Consider the following 21,436-nt stretch of genomic DNA (forward strand, 5'->3'; position numbering starts at 1 on the left):
AGATAAATCCTCCTGCAGTGACAGACGTGGTTCTGTTGGAGCAGAGATGATCCTGCAGACAGGTTCAGTGGTGGTGAGATGAGTCCGCTCTTCCTCTGGGAATCCAGTGGCAAAGAGGAATGTCTGGGGTCCCTGTGTCCCCATTTTTATCTGGGTAGGAATGGTTGGCTCCTCCCCACTGGGTGCAGCATCTCCCAATGGATGATGGAATGTGTCAGTCACTGTGAGCCTCAATGGCCCATGAACAGAAGATATCCCCGAGGGTGGGCAGTGGTGACAGAGATCACAAACACTGCCCCACCTGGTTTAACAGCTGGGCTGTGATCAGAAGGCATCCGCCCTCCTCCCCCTGGAGTTACAAGAGATAAAGAAAAAAGAAACCATCCCCCAACTGCTTTCTACAGATGAAATAGAATACACATTGTTTTGGTTACATAACCCACGACACCTTCGTGTTTGACTTCCCATTTCTCCCGGAGTGTTGGCTGGGCAGCCTGGCAAGCTGCAGCATTCCGGGCACTGCCATCGCCGTTGGGTTTTGCCTTCCACAGGGCCATGGGCTGGTCCAGCCCCCTGAGTGCTCACCAGGCACTGGGCTGCTGCTGGAAGCAGTTTTTGGTGGTTTTTTGGGGGATCTGCCTTTCCCGGGTGCCTTCAATCATGGCTTGTCCACGAGGTCTTGTTTTGAGCAGAGCCTTGGTTTGAGGTGGGGCCCTGATGCAGATGGGCTCTGCTAATGCAAAAAAGGAGCAGAATAACCCGTGTTTGCTGGTTAAAATTGGATTCTTCTCCTTCAGAGATTTATGTGGCCTGCTTAAAGACTGGCTAGACCATTCCCAGAGGTCCAACCCAGCTCCCCTTGCCAGGAGCTGTTTTGAATCACGGATAATGGGAGTCAGTTCTGTGATTCATGGTCCTGATCTGACTGTCAGACATCAAAGGGCCAAAATAACCGAGCCCGGTGTAAGAAAAGGCAGCGGCCACGGGGGCTGGGCTCCCCTGGCTGGGTTCAGTGGAGGAAGGGGCAGGAGGGTTCTCAGCAGTTCAAGAGGACTCGGGGATGCTGTGCCTTTCCTGGGCGTGCCATTGTGGTGTGTGAGGGGTGTTGGGTTTCAGCCCCGCGGATGCCGAGGAGGCGATGGATGCCAGATGTGTCATTAGAGGATACCTCTCCTTACCAGCTGCACATTGTCCGTCTCTTCCTCTGCTGTTTTCATTGGGAGAGGCTTGAATTCCCACTGTTTCCTGCCATCTCAGATGTTGTCAGGCTGCTCTTTAGCTGGCAAGTCGTGGAATTGTGTAGCCCAAAGCAGTCACATGTGGCAAAATTGGGCATTGTGTGTTGATTTGTATTTTTGTCAGGATTTGCCTTGATAAACTTGCCTGTAAAAGTTACATTTTACATTTAACTTGCAAAATGAATCCCCAGAAAACTCCAAGGATTTTACTGGAAGAGTGCTGGAGATGGTTTTGTACTTATGTGAGAAGAAGACATGGCTTTTCACTTTGTGGTCTCTGCTGCAACAGGATATGCTCCTAAAAAAATGTGTGTTTTTAAACTGAAGAAATGGTTAAAAAGTAGGAGTACATAATGCTCATGGTTAGGGATAAATTCATTAGGAAAATGTTCACACTTTACCCAGGCCTTTCTTCAGCAGGAATCTGAGGTTTCTGTGAGGTTCCATGTGTTTGGTACCTTGCTGTGGGGCTCTTGTTGAGTTCTGTGAATACACCATTTTCCAGGCCCTTGGAAGCTCATTCCTTCCTGTCTGTATCTCCCAGACAGAACACTTTAGCAAGCTCCCTTCTAGAAACGGCCTGAAAAGCCTTTTTTTTAAAAAAAAAATTTCAAACCTAAATAAAAGGTTCATTATAAGGAAAACAAGGGCAGCACCTCCCTTTCCTGAGCACTTCCCATGGCTGTTCCCACCTGGCTCCGTCCTGGGGGCCTTGGGGCTGTGTCTGGGTGAGGAGGAGGAAGGTGAGGAGCATTCCATGAGCTCCTGTGGCAGAGATGCAGGAAAGGAGAGGAAAAAGGACCCGGATTTGTTTTAAGGAATGTGTTTTGAGGTACCTGTGCCTTCCATGCTGCCATCCTGGCACATTCTGTGGCTGGAAATGCAGCATTGGCTTTGAACTTCCCCAAAATTTAGTGGAGACCGGGGGTGCTTGAAATGCACAGGAGAAACAGATGTAGAAAATGAGTTTGGGGAAGCGGCAAACAGGTAATTTTTCTGTTTTAAAATGATTTAAGCATTATCCCCCTCCATACAGGCTGGGAACCTGCCCTGGATTGCACAGCAGAGTAGTGACTCCTGGCAAAAAATTACATTATTTCAGTCTCCTTTTTCCCCAGTTGCTCAGGATCTCACCTCATTAATAGTGGGGATTTTGGAATGTCAGATATTTGGCGTATCTGGCTATTGGAGCTGTACAATAGGTCCCTGTGGCTGGCTGTCACTGAGCCCCATCTTTCTGTGGGGAGGTGTTTGATCTGCACCTGCCCAGGAAACCTCTCCCACCTTAAACATCTGCTCCTTCGAGGAGGTGAATTTCCAGTTGAAAACATTACATTTATGCTTTTCTTTTCTTTCTTTCTTTTTTTTTTTTTTTTTTTTTTTTTTTTTTTTTTTTTTTTTAACTCGTGAATCTCCCCAGAAGCGAGTAGCCCTGACCCTTTCATTAGAGACAAAAGGGAGTGTGTATAAATGTCTTTTGTGGCTTGGCAGTAAACTTGCTGAGGACGACATAAAACGTGCTCATTAAATGCACTTTACCCAGCATTGCTTTTTGTTTCCAGCAGCACTGTGATGTTTCATCCCACCATTAATTGCCTAATACCAATTATGGCATAAACAAGCCATTTGCTAGTGTAACTTTTTCCATTTATTTTCCAAGGTTCTTACTCTTAACACCCATTATGCATCTGGGAACGTGAGGGGCAACATTTGTGGGGAAATACAAGTAATGAGATCGGTGATCGATAGTTTTACACAGACCTTCCCGCGGCTATAAACGCCACCGTGGCTCTTGAGAACCTTCCAAAACGCTCCCCCCACTTGGATGCTTTGTTGTATTGAGCTTAATTATATGGAGACAAAGAGACTTGGGGGAGACTCTTCTTTCCCAGGGATGTGCCAGTTTTTCGGCGTAGGACACGTCCTGTTGTTGTGCGCTGGCAGCTGAGCCAGCGGCCTCGAGGGAGAGGTGGGCACTGCCCGGGTGTCACAGACACCCCAAACGCTGCCAAGTGCCTCGAAGGACTGGGCACGGGCAGAGGGGCAGAGCTGACCCCTCCTGACAGCCCTTCTGCACGAGGGCATCATCTTCTTTGTGGCATTTCAGCTTCTGGCTCCGTTCTGGCCAAAATCTGGGAGCTGGCAGTGCTGCAGCACTTTGAAAGGTGCTGGTTTGGGATTCCCTTTGGAATAAAGAGTGTGGCATTTAGGACCTTCCTAAAACGGCATTTTCAGCTTCCTAGGTGAACCATCTGGATGTCACACTGACTTCTTGCCAAGCCTGTGGCTCTCATCTCTCACTCTGGTAGCAGAGTTTATCCTTTTACCCTTTGTTATTGCTGCTCCTGGAAATAGGGTGTCAAGCCTGGTCCCCCCATTGCAGAGCTGGGCACTGACAGGCTCCTTGTGTTAGGAATCACAGCTAGAAGGACTCAGGAGGTAGGAGAGGCTTTTGATGTTTAGCTGGAAAAATGGGAATGAGCCAGGGTTACGAGCCCTGGCTGTGGGAATGAGTCCAGGGATGTGTCTGGAGCCCAGACCTGCTGCCTGGGGCATGTGTGGTGTTCAGAGCCATCCACTCCTCCAGCCCCTGTCTGGACCCTTTACAGCTTAGCCCGGTGCTACAGAGTTTCTTCTGAATTCTCCAATTAGCTCTTGCTAAATTTCTCCCCTTAATTCTGTGTGAATCCCTTTGGCTTTGTAAGTGGTGAGAAGGAAACTCTGTGATTTTCTCACTGCCATGCTGGCAGCAAGTCTTGGTCACCGGTGTCCATTCAGAAGCCACCTGCCATGGGGACACCTCTGAAGGTCACCAGCTGCCTGGTGAGCACAGAGCCTCCCCCTGGCACAGGTTTTGGTGTGAGAAACAACTAAAAATGGAACAAACCTGCTGGAGACACTCAAACCTCCCTATGCTCAGCCTTGGCAAAGCCTCTGTGATCTCACAGAGCTGAGGTTGCTTCAAAGGGTTGGAAATGTTGAAGGAAGCCCCTTCACCTTCTCTATAAGAGGAATACAGGTTCTTTCCCAGGAGAGTCATCTTCCTGTTTTCTCATTAAATACAGTTTTGGCCATACAGTGGGAAAAAACCATCAAAGCCCAGCCTGAGCTCCTGAAGGGAAGCCTTGGAAAGCCTGGGAAAGGCTGCCAGGCCCAGTGTATTTTTTATTGCATCCATTATATAATGTGTCAAAAAAGAATTCTCTCCACTATGGGGAGATATTTATAGCCCGTAGGGTTTTATGGCAGGAGTGGAGTGTCTCAGGTTACCCCAGCTCAGCCAAGCCAGGCTGCTGCCTCTGGCTCCACGGGAGCAGGTCTGGGAGCCTGAGGGTGACCTGGGGAAAGGAGCAGTTCATCTGGGTGTCATGGCCTGTCTCACCTCTCCAGCTCCTGAGGAGACTTGGAGGACCAAGCAGAATTTTTCCCCAACTCTCAACAAATTGGGCATGGCAGCAGGTGGACCCCAGTGTCAGGACGTAGGAGTGGGAGGAGGAAGAGGAGGATGTCTCTGGTGAGTCTGCCTGAGGCTCACATTGGTCAAGGAGCTGAGGAAACAACAAATGATGGGACATCCATAGGATAAAATGTGTGATCCAAGTGGAGAGGGGACCTTTGATGGATTTCTTTGCCTCGCCCATTAACAGAAGCTGTGTGGAAAACACCTGGCACAGGTATGGGAATGCTCTCGGGTCCATCTCAACTGGGCTCTCTTGTGGATGTTCCCCCAGAACATCTGCACAGCCTGAAGCAGAAGCTTGTGCTGACCTGGCACACACGTTCCAGTGGGATGGAGGCAGATGAGGAGGTCACAGATGTCTTCTTCAGGTTGGGAAGATTCCCCAGTGGAAGTTTCTCTGGAAGTGTGGTTACCTCGCCTTGGAGGAGGCAGCTGGAAAAGTGATGAGCAGAAATGTGTTTACCCAAACTAAGCCAGTGAAATATTTGAGCTCAGTTCTCCTCTTCTTTAAAAAATAAATACCTTAAGGAGCAGATAAAACCCTTCACAGCTTTTCAACCTTAACCTCCATGTCAAGGAGTCAAGTTCCAAAAGACCTGCAGAGTTTACAGACAGCTTGCTTACTCCACTTCTAACTTCAGGAGGATTGAAAGCCCTGACTGTGGTATTGATTAAACCTTATTTGGCCATCTCACATATTTATATTCGTGAGGAGTTTAGAGGGAGCCAAGACTGATAATGCAATCACTCTGGGGAGGCTGGCTCACACTGAAGAGGGGGTGTCAGATTGCAGATGCACAGCTGGTACGTGTGGGGAAAAAAAAAAGAAGAAAAAAGCAGATGCACAGCTGGTATGTGTGGGAATGATGCCACCGTGATAAAGTGAGCCTGGGGTTCCTTCTCCATCCCTCCTGGGACTCCCCAAAACCCAGGCAGGGCACGTACGTGAGTGTGGTTGTGCATGTGGGATCTCTCCACGTGTGGTGTTGCCTTTTCCTGCATCCACACAGCTGAGCAACATCCCAGAGGTGCCTCCCGCTGCCCTTCCTGCCACAGCAGCTACAGCCCTGGTCAGGTAGGAGGAAAACATCACAGAGTCACAGGATCTTTAATTTTGGAAAAGTCCTTCAAGATCAGCAAGTCCAGCCTGTGCCAAATCCCCACCTTGTCCCCAGCCCAGAGCTCTGAGTTCCACGTCCAGGCTTTCCTTGGACACCTCCAGGGATGGAGACTCCAAACCTCCCTGAGCAGCTTCTTCCAAAGCCTGACCAGCCTTTCCATGGGGAAATTCCTCCTTGTGTCCAACCTGAGCCTCCCCTGGCACAGCCTGAGGCTGTTTCCCCTTGTCCTGTCCCTGGTTCCTCAGTAGCAGACCCTGACTCCCACCTTGCTGCACCCTCCTGTCAGGGTCAAGACCATGATAAACAAACAAACAAAAATTCAGAAAGCACCAGATACATCAGTAGCGTTTGAAAAACTACCCAAAGATGACAGATGACATCAGTTTGGATGGGAAATGAAGGAAGAAAGAAGGGGTGAAGGGAAAAGCCTGTGGGAAGCAGTGCCCGTGGCACGGAGTCAGTGTTATCTGAGCACTGCAGGAAGCTGCAGAGCTGAGAGTGATAATCTGCTCCCAGCAGGCACAGGCTCCTTTTATTCCCAAAAAAAGAGAGATTTCCTGGAGGTGCTGTCTGTCACAGCTGTTTTATGATGTCTCTGTTATTGCAGGTCAGGAGGAGCCAGGCTGGGCTTGGCTCAGCATTTGATACAATCCATAGAAAGGAATTGGGTTTACAGAATATTAGGTTAATAAGGAGGAGAATCTGGGTAGGAATTCTGGAGATATGGGGAAAATCTAAAATATATCCTTATGGTTTCTCTTTTTAATGAGTCTGGTTTACACCTTTGTATCTTTGTTCTCTTTGCCACCCCTGCTGGATCTCCTGGAGGTACCATGGGAGACAGGGGTTGAAACACCACGGTGCCAAATCCCAGAGGGTGCTGAGCTGGAGAGAGGAGGAAACAACACAAAAAGGAAGAAGGAAAACAACAAAGGAACAAAAACCCCCTCCGAGCCTGGATTCTGTGTGTAATCCCTGTGTGCTGGCAAACTTCAGCAGAGCCCCAACACTGGAGGGATTGTGCAGCCCAGCTCATCCCCCTGGCACAATTTCAGAGGAACAGCGGACAGGCTCCTCTTTCATCCCAAATTCAGCCAGGCAGAAGTGCCTGCAGGACCCACAGCGTCCTGCCAGCCCCGTGCTTAACTCCTTGCATTTTAGTGCTGGAGAAAGCAAATTATCTGATTTCCTTCAGGTTATCAGGGGGTTTGTTCCTGGGGGAACATTGATGGGTTTCTAAGGGGTCAAATCCCCAGGATGTCACAGCCTTTCTCCCAGTATGGCTGGTTTTAAGAAGATATTCCACAGCAGCCTTATTTTTAGGGAATAATTACCCAAAGCTTCTCTCTGAGAGCGTGGAGCAGCCCGAGTCTGTGAGGTGTCCTCTCGGCCAGAGGGAGGGGGTAGAGCATCTCTGCTGGGCTCTGCTCACTCGGATCTGTCCCTGGAGCTGCTCTCCTCTCAGTGCCTGTCTCCCATCCAAGAGCTGCAGAGTTATCCCTTAGGAATGAGAGAAAAAACCGTTTTACCCCTGTTTTAACCACTTTTAGGCTGTATAAACTCTAGTAGTTTAATTTTCTTTTTTTTTTTTTTGGTCAAACAAAATGCAGAAACTTTTGTTTACTTTTTGTCTTATGAAAAGTTGCTTCCCTACAAAAAAACACCAATGAAAACCCAACCAACCAAAAAGAAAAACCCTGAAAAAACCAAACCAAAACAAACAAAAAAAACACCAACCAAAAAACCCCCCACAAAAACCCAAACGAACAAATAAACAACCTCCCCCCGCCCCAAAGCCCCAAAACCAACCAACCAAATTACCAGGGAAAAAAGCTTTTTTAAAGATTATTGAAATCCAAAAAGAAAAACATTGCAGATAAGAGTTACCTATATGTGTGTGTATGCAACACTGCAGATCCAAGTGCAGAATCTTTTGGAAATACAGATTTTTCATATGTTTTATTTACTTCAGGACCATCCTTTTTAAGGATTTGATCTAAAATTTGGAAGGGCAGCCTCCAGCCTTTGCTGGTTCCAGGTGTATGCTGTGAGCTCAAGAGCCTTGACCTTTTTGGGACAATAATCCTGGGTTTGAACACTTGGTTTTGGACTGCTCGACTATTTTGGGGCATATTCCTTATATTTATAGAGAATATTTCACTATAAATCCACCTTCATAGGATTGCTAAAGGAAGAATCCCAGCAGCAGAGTGGCTTTCCCTGAATATTGGGAATTAATCCAATCTGCTTGCTCTATTCAAGGGGAGGAACCTGCTGGGATGGGGCCGAGGTTGGCACGTTGGCATCAAAATTTGCACCCTGGTCCTCCTTTCCCAGGGAATTGGACCCTGCTTCTCTTCCTCAGGGAGTCATGAGCATGAGGATGGTTGAGATGCTTTGTGTGCTCTGGAGAAGCTCTCACCTTTCGGGGTCACCAGGATAATGCACAGATATTCCTTTTTCCTGTTGAATTCCCTGCCCTGGGTCCCGGAGCTGGGCTGTGTGCTCTGGAGCTGGGAGATGGCTGTCACTTCCAGGGAAAGCTGGGAAGATATTCAAGGGAAAGCCAGATGCTTCCAAACTCTGGCATTTCAGCTTCCTTCAGGCCTCTTGGAGCTGTAAAATCACCTGACAATAGCATGAATATTAATGGCTCTTAGCCCGAAGGCAGAGGGAGAAGTGGGGGTTTGTTATCAGGTTAAAAGTGGACTGCTGCTTTCATGTGGGAGTGTGTAACCTCCATAAATAAAACACCAGATGTGCTCGGATTCTGTTTTCCTTCAGCCGACCTGGGAATTCTCATAAAGAACAGGAATACCCGGGGTTACCAGGGCTTTATTTCAGACCTTTCCTTGCAGGAGTCACTCAGGGGGAGCTGCTGGAGGCTAGGGCAGAGCAGCCAGGTGGCTGCAGGGTGGGTACCACGTCCAGCCGGGGTTCTGAGGCTCTCAGTTATCGGTTTCTTATCTTCTTTTCTTGGTGTTAGAGCCGGGATTAACACACGGGAGGTCGCAGTTTTATGTTCTCAGTGTTCAGGGAGGTCGCAGTTTCGTGTTCTCGGTGTTCATCAATTCTTATCTACAGCAGGGTCTCACGTGTCGTGAGCTCTAACACGGTAGAAAATGGATGCCTCTAACTCTTCCCAAGGTTATTTAAGCATTAATCACCCAATAATGAGATGACACCTATATTTTTGATCCAATGATTGAACAGCCAAGGCCCCCAATGCAGACCCTTTCACCTAATTAAAAAAACCTACCCCAAACCATGAAGAAGAAGGACTTAAACAAGGCCCTAAATCCTCCATATTACCCTACATATATTACTATAGCCTAAAGCCTTAAAAATCTAAGTTTCCAGGGTTTCAGCACCAAACCCTCCAGATTAAGCCAGGCTTACCTGTAAATCCTCCCAAACGGGGCCTGTCTGACAGGAACAGGATGTTGGTGCAGGTGTTGCTGCAGGAGGATTCTGGAGCACAGACCAGGGGACAGCGCCGTGCCCCAGGGAGGGGATGATGCTGTCAGTCCCTTCCTTGGGACGGATTTGTGCTCTGAATATATTTGAAACAAATCTCGCACAGGTGCGAGGCTGGAGGAGCAGGATGGGATTCTTCCAAAGGAGAATTTTTTGTTTTCAAGTGAACACGGATTATCTGGGAAAAAAAATGTGCTATATGGGTGAAAGTTCAGAGCAACTCCTCCTTGAAAACAAGAAACAAATGTAGGTATTTCACAAGCAGATTATTTGAAACAGTTTTGACAGAAATCATGGAGGAATTTTCATACTGAATTTATTTAAGTTTCAACAGCATTTTTAATGAAACAAAGAACTTTCCAGGAGCTCCTCTATGTCCACTGTGTGCGACCTTGGAAATCAAGTATTGGTGGAGCCTGTGGGGTGATTTGGGGCGACCCATACTTGGTTTCAAGGGTCTGTGGGAATCTCCAGGAGGAGTGAACAGTGCTCTGTGCCTGCTCCAGTTGCTGCACGAGTCCTTTGGTGTCTCACCACGATAAACACGTGAGCACAAGGAAAATCAACCCCTCACTGCTGAGGATTGAGGTGGCTCGGGAGCATTCTTGAATGCTGGCTCGTTTTGTTTTGAAAAATCACGTGAAAAGTGACATTTCTGGGTGATGTGAAGGATGGGAGTGATCTGCACCTGAGTCATCTGTGCTGTGTCCAGGATCAGTCCCTCAGGCTGGATTTGAACTGCTGAGTTTGTCCAAACACAGGACTCTGGATGGTCAAAGAGCCCTAAAATCATGACAGGAAAATCCTCACCCTCAGCCAGTGGTGATGCAGAGCCCGTGGTGAGCTGGGGGATGAGGAACACTCCTCCTTTTATTTATGGATTCTGCGTCTTGGTCACGGAGGAAGGAAGTTCCATAATGCTTTGATAAATACAAGCTCTGGGGAGCTGCAGGAGTGTTTGCAGAGCCCAACCACAAAGCTTATTTTGACAAAATGTGGAGGCAAGGATCATTCTGGCTCAGGGCTGCAGAAACTCAGGGCTTACGAGGAACCTGCTGAGACTGGGTCTGTCTGAAAGATTAAAGGGAATTTTGTATGAAAGCTGCAGTTAAACATAATAATAACAACAACAATAATAGTAAAATTATGATTATTAATAATAATAATACTTCAGGTATGCTGGGCTTCATCTGGATCCACACCTCCCCTCAAACAGACCCTGCATTTAGGCACTTTCTCTGCGTGAAAATGTAATTAGGATTTATGGATTTATGGAATCCATACTTTTAAGGCCTGCAGAGTGCAAAGTGCCCAGAGGAGGCAGCCCTTCTCCAGCTCCCTGCCAGGACCCTGCCCTGCCCAGAGCCCTTGGAATGAGCCGAGTGCCGGCAGGTTGCAGTGGAGAGGGGATTAAGCAAATATAAACCCTTGGGGATTTCGTTAAGCTCTAGCAGGTCTTAGGATTTGTGAAAAGTAAAACAAAACTTGCACGGTCTGGTGTTCCCGAGCAGCCAGGGCACTCCCAGCCCAGACAGGACCGAATTAGAAGAGGCTGAGGGAATTAAATTCTGGGGCTCTTTGATCACATCAGCCTTGTTTTGATCGCTGTCCTTCTCCAGCTCCATTCTTGGCTGGAAATACATTTAATTCTTCATGACTTGACAGGTTTGTGTGCTGCCCTTTCAGTGCTGTTAGGGCAGGGCTGAGCTTGGTTTATGCTGAATAAAATTGTCACTTCCCTGCAAGGGTCTTCGTGTCACCATCCACATCCCTGCCACCGCTCCCATCCCCAGGATGGTCAAAGGATTCCCTCTGCAGCTGGCCCTGGAGGCAGCAGGGATTTGGGAGGGATGGGGATGGGGCTGGCTCTGGGTGAGCAAGGGAAAAACCAAGATTTATCTGCAGTAGCAGAAGGAAGCCCGGAGCACGGCGTGGCTGAAGCGCATTCCTGGCACAGCTGCAGCCCATTCTTCTTCCATCCAGCCCAAATGCCTTCAAACCCCATTTGTCTCCATCCTTCTGCTCTCTTGTAAGAAGGAAATGTTGCTTTACAGAGCAAAAAAAAAAAAGGCAACTTCTTAAGCAAAGATACATTTTTGAAGTGCCTTGCTTGGTGCCAGATGTCAAAAATTTGCCAGCAACTGATAAATCTTTTTGGAACCGCCTCATATATTCCACACTTCCAGCTGAAACTTGGAATTTCCTAATCTTGAGGTGATTTTGATCTGTATCCCAAAATAATGGAGTGGTCCAGCAGTGATGCAGGGGTGGGGAGCATCTCCAGCGCTGGTTCGTGGCTTCCAGAGGAGTTTTGGGGAGGGTGGAGGATGCTTCAGGGGAGAAGCCCAGGTTTGAGCTCCTTCCTCTCCCCAGGAAGAGGGAGGGAGGGATCCGGTAACAAGGGGGTGGTGATTCCTCCCTTCTCACCTGGTGATTAGTCACTCGCTCTAATAAAAGGTAATTTGAGAAAAGTGCTCTCTGTGCCTTCAAGGTCTGGCCCACACCCTGCTCAGGGGCAGGGAGATCTCTGGTTTCGGTGGGATAAGGTGTCTCATCCACGATTTGAGTTACAAAAACCAGTAGAAAATGGGTACAAGGTGTCTATTTTGTATTTTTCAACCTTTTAGTTTAGATTTCTGTGCATTGATGCTATCCAGGGTACTTGTGTGTGTTTATTTGAAGGAATTTTAGTGGAACAGGATAATAGTTCTAAGAGTGAAAGTAAAACTTCTCAAACAACAGGTCTAAAATACAGAGAAGTTTTATCTTATTCTCATGAGCAAAAGGGTTGTTAGAGAGTGAGCCAGAGAGTTGGGATAACAGGAATGTTCTTATCCATGTGAGTCCCTCAGGACAGGAATCTTTTGGGTGACATCTGAGGTGTTTGGGCAAGGAAGGAGGGGGAACTTTTCGTACCTGTTAATGTTGCTTCTTCTTACTGGCACTGAAAGCTCAAAATGGAAAAAAGAGCTGCAGCAAAAGCAGCTGGGTTTGGTTTTGGTTTGGTTTGGCAGGGCCAGTGGCCGTGGTGATCAAGGTGGGAATTGTGGCCGTGCCTTGTGTTTTACTGATTCAGAGGAGAGGAGAATTCTCCTTCCCAGCCTGTGTCGCTGTTCCCTGTCCTGCCTCAAACCTGCTCCTGAAATGGAGAGGAAGAGAAATAAATTGAAATCCTCAGTGGGGCTGTGTGAGCCCAGTGTTGGAAAGTTTAAAGGGGATTTTATACGAAAGCTACAGTTCAACAAATAATAATGATAATAAAAAAAATAATAATTTGGGTATGCTGGGCTTCATCTGGATCCATATCTCCCCTCAAACAGGCTGAAGCCACCAGGAGAGGAGCCAGCTGTGCTCCAGGTGGCCCTTTGGGCTCCCACAGCTGGAATGTCCCTGCTCCGGGTGGGATCTTCCCAGTGCCTCCATCTGTGTGAGCGCTGCGGGTTCAGCCCAGAGTCAGAGAAATGCAGAGAGCTCTCTGCTCATCAGAGCCAAGAACAAGACTGCAGTTTTTTGGATGGTATCACAGCTCCAGGATTCATGGACAGGCTGGGGAAAGCACCTTCCCCAGGCTGCTGCAGAGCAGAGCCCCAAACCCCTGGATTCCCTGGGGGGACATTGGAACACCCGCCCAGGGCACGCTGAGGTTGCTTTGGATGGTCTTGGCTTTGTGGCAGAGTTTTTGCATATTTTCAGCACTGGTTTGCTTAGCAGAGGGCCAAAAGCATTCAAATAATTAACAAAGATTGCTGACGAACGGGGAAAGAGCTCTTTCTGTGGATATCGGTTCGGACATTAAAGAATTCCACAGAAAAATGTCACTTTCTTGCCAATTTGGTACATTTGTCTTGTTTTGTTGAAAATAACTGAAAAGTATTTCCTGGCTCTGTATCACTGTAGAGATGTGTGAAATAAACAGCTCTGCCCTTATCTTAGCCAAACGAAAATATTTCCAGTTTCCCCAGAATTCCCCTGACGAGGATTAGCTCCTCTGATGATTAAGAGGTTCAGGATTTTGGTGGAAACAAACAATCCTTTAAAATTTTTTTTCTTTTCCATTTTTTTCTCTTTATTTCTTATACATTTAGGGGGGACAGTGTGGATCCCTTTGCACATATTCTTGGAATAATTTGTAGCTCTTTGCTCCCTGTCTCTCCCTCCTTGCCTCTGATTCTATGTCAGGGGGCCATGGGTGCCCTGAGTGCTGTCGTCCTGCTGGAGCCCCTCATCCATCCTGGGTAGATTTGCCCTGTCTGCAGGTCTCATTGTGCCAAAACAGGACATTTAGGGAAGATTGAGCCTTAAATAAGGTGAGAGAAGAGTTTGCACTGGGCTGCCACTGTAAATCTTTTCACCCCAGCAAAGCAGGTGTTGAGTTATTCCCCCATGGCTGCATTTCTCAAACAACCCCATTACTGTGTCAGCAGAGGGACCCTCCTGTCTTCACCACTTTTTACATTAATTTCTATTTTTACATCAGATAAGAAGCTCTTTCCAGACTCCCCACATGCCCTTGCTTGTTTTCAGGAGTGGACGGGGTTGGATCTGTGTTTGTGCAGACGGGGAGAGTTTGAGGCGCTGATTAATGTTTACAGTTTGCAAAAATATTCAGCTTGTGTTGGTCGGAGTCCTGATGGAGCCTGAATAAAGCTGCCTGAACTCCAAACCACAGGGTCGGATATTTGGAGCCTGGTGTTGGCTGGGAGGGTTTGGAGCTCGCGCCTCTCCCGAGGGTGGCCCGAGAAGAGGAGCTGAGGGTTCAGAGGTCTCCAGTTAAAAGGCTCCGTCCTTGGGATTTGATTCCTGGCTCGGGGTAACATCAAGCTGGGGCTTTCAGAGTTCTCTCTGAAGTGTCTGCTAGAGAAGCTGCTCTGCTGTAGCATCAGCTTTGTGTGCAGAGGCAGGAAAAAAACAGGGACCAGAGTGTGCTGCTGAGTCAGGAGAGGTTTTGAAGGAAAAGGTTTCGTCTCACAGAGCTTCCCAGCCTGACCTCTGGTCAGAAGGAGGAGGATGTTGTAGCTCAGTGTGCCGCTTTTCCTGCCCAGAATTCCTCAATTTTGTTGATTCACTCCAGCAGAAGCACAGGCATGGGTGGGGAGCCACTGCAGGATCACAGGGCAAACCCAGGAGTTCCTTTCATGCCGAGGTTCTGCTTGGCTGGCTGAAGCCTGGGACCTCAAATGGAGGGTGAACCTGAGCCATGCAAAGAAAGACCCAAACCCCTGGCTGTGTTTGGCTGTGGGAGCTCAGCAGGCTGGCCAGGAGTGCTGGGATGACCACAAGTGACACCCTGTGAGCCACAGGACCCCAGCTGGTCCCCACCAACAGGGCTGGGGTCCGTGTCCCTGTGGGTGTGCACTGCTGGTCACCCCTCAGCTGGCACCTTCTTGTGGGGTGATTCCTGCCCTGGCAGCAGCAGCCTGTGCCTCTCCAGTCTGTTTTCCCCTCTGAGCCAGGGGGATTGCAGTTAGCAGGGGTTTATCCTGCTTTGCTCAGGTCACCAGGAGAGGAAGCAGTCAGTGCTGTGCCACCAGGGATCAGAGAACCTCCCTGGGTGCTGGCACCGAGTCCCCAGGTGGCACCAGCTCCCATCTTTATTTACCAGCTTGGAATTAGTGATCCAGAGTGGCAGAGAAATGCAGTTTATGTGCTAATAATTCTCTTTTACTGATATCAGTTGTACACACCGGATCAGGAGCTTGTTCCCTCCCCAGGGAGGAAGGGAACACTCTCAGGAGAACCACAAATGCAACAAGTTTGGGAGAAACTCTTAAATATTTGGTCTCTGCCCCAAACAAAGCACTTCATACCTTTCTTTCTGCTGCTGTTTTCCTGGTGAGCAGTGGTGAGGGAAGCAAAACAGCTGGAGGAGGACAGGGCAGGGCTGGGGCTTGGCATTCCTGATGGCTGCATCCTCAGGGATGCCCAGCTGCACTGGAATCAGTGGCAGGAGGAGCCATGGGTTTCTGTATTTTCTGTATTTTTCACTGTATTTTCAGTGGAAAAGCTGTCTGCAGAGTGGTTTGGGGATGTCATATGTTGTTTTTTTACAGGAAACAACCAGGTTTGCTGTGTTACAGTGGTTTTTGAGGCATGGCAGGTCCTAGGGGAGCTCAGGCGTGGATGTGCCCTGGGCTCTGCCCCAGCAGCAGGCGGGTTGGAGCGGTGCAGTGGAGAGCTCTTAGAAAACATCATAAACCAACCCCTAAACCACAATTCTCACAAGCTCTTGTTTGTTTTATCCCTCTAAGCACCACTTGACATAGAGAAGTATATTTGTGCTTTTCATGGCCTTCATGGGACAAGGGCATTAGCTTCAAAAGTGAATGAAAATTCACATTTTAGCTAGGTTGTGCATAATAAACCTGATTCAGCACATGGGGGTCTCAGTTTAGTTCCCAGCTAATATAACCCATAGAGAAGTTCAAAAACCTGTCTGGAATGTATCTGAGCATGCAGCCCAGGACATGCTGGCCCCAAACCACAGACCTCATGCTCCAGCTTGTTCCCTTCCTCGCCTCTTTTGTGTTCCATCTCCTGCGTGTTTCTGCTTTCCCAGTCTCCATCTGGCCATTTCCTTTTATCTGGAGTCCTTTGTGTTTAAATGTCAGAAAATGGTTCAGGGTTTGGGGTGGTTGAGGATGAAGATTCCAGCACTCCTGTTTACCTGAGCAGGTTGACTGTGTCTGTGCAGGGGTGAATTAACTCTGGGGCTTATGATGCTGTTGAGCTGTGAAGCACCACGTCACCAACTCTGGTTTGTTTGGGTCTTTACAAGAATTTTAAGACTGAATCTGAATGAAATACCACGAGAGTCAGAGATTCAGCCCATCTGGGTCCCTGTTGAAGGATCTTGGTGCTCTCCTGGCTCATTCCCCAGGCAGCAGCAATGACCTGCTGCCCATCCTTGTGTGTTGCCATGCTCCAAACAACTGGTACTTAATCAGCTGAAGTAAATTAGGTGACAGGGAGCTGGCTCTGACCTGGCCAAGCATAACTTATTACATAAGCAGGGCTCAGTTTGTGCTCAAGCCCTTTTGGTGCCTGTGCTGAACCTCTGAAGCGTCTGGAGGAGTCTGAGCCTCTCACTGTGGTGAGGTTTTTATCACAGTCCCAGGAAACTGCATTGGGCAGGTTTGTCACGGAAGTCACACTTGTTCTGTGGGCTGAGGAGAGAGCACTTTTTGTTGGGAGCTGCAGGAGGAATTCCCAGGAAAGCTCCCTTTGATGGCTGCCTGGAGTCAGGGAGTCCCTTGAAGAGCTGCTCACTGTCACCCATCTGCATGCCAGGCAAGGATAATTTAAGATACACAGCTCTTGGTAACATTTCTGGACAGAAGAAGCCTGCCTGACCCATTTTCCACAGCTCTGGCAATGTTCATTCCTGCCTGTCAGCACCTCCAGAGACATTCACAGGAGCGGTGTCTGCTCCCCGTGGCAGAGCCTCGGGCTGGAGGCAGCACTCCCTGCTCTGGGCTGGCAAGGACCATCTGTGGGGTATTTTGGGATGGGTGAAGTATTTAATGGATTTAAAGTGGCTCCTGGCAGGGTGGCAGCGTGTCTGTGCTGCTGGAAGGCAGCACAACAGGGCAGGGGCTCCCCTGCGGGACATGGGGAGTGCAGGGGGAACTTCTGGTGGCTCTCAGTGGCCCCTGTGACATTTCCCCTTCTCCTGTCCCATCTCTTTGCTCCCTCAGTGCTGAGCATCTCCCTGGGGACTCTGGTGGAGCCACCAGGCAGCTTGAGCAAGGTGTGTGTGCAGCACATCAGACCAGGCTTCTCCAGACCATTTCCATTCACAGCATCATTCAGAGAGGTCACTTTTGGGTTTTTTTCTCCACAAAGTAACTGACTCAAAAATTTGTCTGTTGTTTTTGTTAAAATCAAAATATAAACGAGAAGCATGTGGGTTGTTGCCTTGTGTAAACATCAGGATGAATTGAAGTGGTCCCTTGAAATGTTAGGAAGCTGCTCTTGGAACAATCAGCAAAGGGGACTCGTGACTGGAGTCCCCCTTCCTTTGGAAATTGCTGCTGCAATAGCATGAAATCCCCAGTTTCTTCCTGGATTCAGCTTGTTTCAAAATTTTTCGTGGAATGCTATTCATTGCAGCCTAAACCACAAGTTTTAATTTGGAATTTTACTATGGCCAAATAATACTGTGAAAGCGTCTCAAAGTAGCAGGGCCTGCTCCCTCCAGCTCAGCCCTGTGAGCACATTGTTTCAAAACATTCCAGAAAGTTAAATGAGGCTTTTGAGCTTGCCTCTGGAAAATCCAATAAGTTATTCCTTCTTCTCATTTAATGAAAAAAGGTAAAATAAAATTCTCCGTCTTGCAGGAAACGGGAATGAGCATTATGGTTTTCTTTGGAGCAGGCACGGTGGCTGTTCCTCATTTCAGCTTAAATTCGGTGATTAAGGTTTACTTTTCGCCGTTATTTTAAGAACAGCCCAGCCCGGATTTGGTGTTGGATGCTGTTTCAGCAGCTGGCGTTGTTTTGTTTTGGGGTGAAACCCTCCGTGTTTGGTGTAACCCCGGAGTCCCCCACACCAGCCTGGTGCTCCGGGGGGACACCCTGATCCCCCCTGCCCGCCTTCCATCCCTCCTCAGCCCGGTTTGGGACAAACCCGCGGGTTTATTTCAGGCTGGAGGATCAGCCCGGGGCCGGGGCCGTGGGTCGCTCTCCTCGGGGGGGGTCGCGTTGCTCCACAGCGGAGCAGCCCGCTCTGTCCGACAGCTCCTCCCGCCCATCCCGGGAGGGCTCCGCCGTGCCGGGGGGGCCCGGGGCGCTCCCGGGGCCGGCGGTACCTGCGGAGGGCGGGGCGGGTCCGCCCCCACGGCCGGGCCGCCCCGCAGCGCCCCGCGCATCCCTCGGCTCCGTCCCGCGGCGGCCGCGTCGCGGCTGCGATCCGTCCCTGCCCCGTCCCGTTCCATCCCTGCCCCGTCCCCGTTCCAGACCCGTTCTGTCCCGCTCCGTCCGTGTTCTGTCTGAGCTCCGTCCTCTCTCCGTCCTCGCTCTGTGCAGCTCCAGCCCCACTCTGTCCTCGCTCTGTGTCGCTCCGTCCGCCCTCCACTCCTCGCTCCGTCCCCCGCTCCATCCCCGCTCCACTCCCGGCTCTGTCCCCGCTCCGTTCCCGGCTCCACTCCCGGCTCCACTCCCGGCTCCGTCCCCGCTCCATCCCCGCTCCAGTCCCGGCTCCAGTCCCCGCTCCATCCCCGCTCCGTCCCGGCTCCGTCCCCTCCGTGCCGCGCTCATGGGCCGGCCCTGGGCGCTGCTCTGGTGCCTGGGCTGCCTGGGCGGCATCCCGGGCTCCTCGGGCGAGCACTACCGCTACCTGTGGAGGAGCTGCTACCCCTGCTACCTGGGGCGAGCGGGCTACCCCGACCTGCGGCCAGGTACGTGGGGGGCCAGGTGGCCTGGGAAGGTCCCTTCAGAACCAGGCTCGTGTCGGGTTCTGTGTAGCCGGGCTGGGGCTGCCTGCAGGGCTCTGCCTCGAGGGGTTTGTCCCCAAATCCCCCGGCTGCCGGGTGGCTAGTGGCCACCCAAGTGACAGACTGGTGACCTGGCTGTGTATACTGAGTATGTGCCTGTGCTTTGTATTATTATTATTATTATTGTTGTTGTTGTTGTTGTTATTATTATTGTTATCATTATTTTAAGTGCATTTCTTACTCTGAAAAATCAGTTCTTGGCAAAGGGGGAGAGAAACAGAAGTTTCTTCACATCTGTTGCTGTCCAGCTGGGTTAAAGATAGCTCCTGTGCCACATTCCTTAAAAAACCAAATGCATGCATTTTGCCGGGGTATGTAGATTCGTTTTCCCCTCAGCTCCAAAGGGTCTCACCCCAGTCCAGGGCAAAAAGTGAAATTTGATCCGTTTTTAACGTGCAGAAGTGGTGCCTGTCTCTCTCGGTGAGGCTGTGGGTTTGTTCTCAGCAGGTTCTCACACAGGACAGGGCTCGGTGTTCCTCGGGGTTGGGTTTTGTGCAAGGGGAATCCTCTGGCAGCAGCGGCCAGAGCCGGGAGCTGGGCACGGCTGGGGGATGCAGAGGAGCCGTGTCAGGGATCACTGCACTGGAACATTCAGCCTCAGTGTCTTTTGGAAGCCAATTCCCAGCCTGCTGCAGCGTGGGAAGCGCTTGGCCAGACTTCCCATGGAGCAGGTGGAGGGGATGGAGCCCTTGGTGCTCCCACTGCATGTGGCTTTGGTGGGGTGGGAGATGGGGACATGAAGCCAGGGGTGAGTTCTGCTTCTGCAAGGCAGGAAAAACTTGTGGAGGTTTAGGAAATAATAGAGAATATGTGTAGGTCATTAAAGACTTGGGATGCTTGGGCGTAATGTAGACATCAAGGAATGCATTATCTCATCCTGAGATAATGCTAATAAATAAATGCCCCAAGCAGTCGGTTATAAAGTGATATCACAATAGCTGTGAGATGTGCCAGACCTTCGGAAAGGGGCGAGTTCTGCTTTGTTATTTATAGATCAGATGTTTGTCTCAAACTCAGACCGTGTTTGCTGTCTCCATCCAACTGTGTTGGCTCAAAGTACCTCTCCAAGACAAGCTCCCGAGGTCCAGCTTTGTGCTGGATCCAACCTTCCCTTCCCTAATGCAGAATCCATCCAATCCCAATCCTGGTTCTGCTCCTCTCAGCTCCATGGACAGGTAGCTCTGTGCATGCTTGGCTCTGTCCTTGGTGTGAGGACCTCTGAGGCTGCACAGCTGAGGGGTTTTCTCACCTTCATCCATCTCGTGACCCAATCTTGAACCGGTATCACCGCGGCTTTGGTTAATTTGGTTGATTTTTCCTCTGAGCTTCTTTTTGACAGGTAACAGGAGTTGTCTTGGTGTGCTTTTAGGGTCCCAGGTGCTGTGTTGGTGTGGTTTTTGTAGGGTCTGTGTGCTGGTTTCTGTGCAGCCCCCACAGACGTGTCCCCTCAGCAGGCAGCTGCACAAGGCTCCGCTGTGCGCGCGTCACCGGCGGCTTTGTGTGTGACAGCAGAGGGAGGAGGTGCTTTGTGCCATGATGGAGTGGCCTCCACTGCGGGCTGGGGTGCCTTGATGTCCCCCCGAGTGCAGACAGGGCTCTGCTGGGTCCTGGTGTCGGTGCAATGGCTGCTGGCAGCGCTGGGTGTTGTGTCCTGCCACAACAGGAGGAGCTTTGTGCTCTGCTGGGGACTCGCGATCCATCATCACAGCGATGTGGACCTGGTGCTGTGATACCCTCTCGGTGAACCCCTGAAGCAGCCAGAAACCAGCAGAGCTGTTGTTTGATGGAATTCCATTAGCTCCTTCAACAGCAACCTGCGTTCCCACCCCTGGGTTCCATTCCCAGGCCCGTGCCTGGGAATCCCTTGGCTCCCACAGTGTGGCACAGGGGCATCTTCCACTCAGAGTGACAGCCTGCACAGGGAACAGGGTAAAACAGTGAGGAAAGAGGGTTGGAGAGGGCGAGAGCAGCAGCAAGTCCAGAGCAAGTCCAGGTGCCTGTTGCTGCGTGCACCTCTGCTCCACGTTGAGTAATTCCTAATTACAGCCCCATGCCCAGGCAGACAGGGCAGCACGAGTGGGAGCTGGGAGACTCTCCCAGGCCCAGTGCTCGGGGGCAGGAAAAGGTGAGCTGAGGACAAAGCCAGGGACTGAGGGAAAGCAGCATTTTCACTCCAGCAGGTTGTTCTGAAGCTGATGCATCCATTCCTGAGGTGGCTTTGGAATCTGGTGCTGAGGAAAGCTCTGGGCATCTCCCAGCTGCAGTGGAAGGAATACTGGCCTCAATAACTCCCTGCAGCTCATTAAGTGCTTTCAAGCCTTTCTCAAATGCCTGGCTTAGGATGAGATGAAATCTGAGGGTGTGGAGGTGATCTGACTGCCCCAAATGTCCTTTTCCTTCCCTCCAGTGAGTCCCTCACCTTCCCAGCCATCCTTCCTCAGCCTAGAGGAGAAAAAACCTTGCAGAGAGGGGAAGAAGCCTTGTCCTCTCCCATGGCCTCCTTGCACTGCTGGGCTTTGCCATGGCTGTTTTGTCTGCACACAGGGAGTGTGGAATACCAGGGCATCCGAATTCCTCAGGTTATTCATGTTGGGACTGTGCAAGAAATGAAGTAATACAGACTTTTTTTCATTCTGATCTGTGTCCATAG

At 50.0% G+C, this 21,436-nt stretch overlaps 1 protein-coding gene across 2 annotated transcripts in view; it reads left to right on the forward strand.

The window, feature by feature from the left end:
* MEGF6 (multiple EGF like domains 6) overlaps positions 1–21,436 on the forward strand; it is an 81,680-nt gene that overhangs the window by 25,380 nt on the left and 34,864 nt on the right. The window contains exon 1 of one of the 2 annotated variants that reach the window (XM_063417292.1): positions 18,472–18,690. The exons of the other annotated variant lie outside the window; for it this stretch is intronic. Within the exon in view, the coding sequence (XP_063273362.1) occupies positions 18,549–18,690 (142 nt within the window). The 5' untranslated portion in view covers positions 18,472–18,548. Of the gene's footprint in view, positions 1–18,471; positions 18,691–21,436 lie in introns of those variants that run through there. 2 annotated transcript variants of the gene reach the window in all.

This window comes from Prinia subflava, chromosome 21 (genome assembly GCF_021018805.1).
Source record: "Prinia subflava isolate CZ2003 ecotype Zambia chromosome 21, Cam_Psub_1.2, whole genome shotgun sequence".
Classification (NCBI taxonomy): domain Eukaryota; kingdom Metazoa; phylum Chordata; class Aves; order Passeriformes; family Cisticolidae; genus Prinia; species Prinia subflava.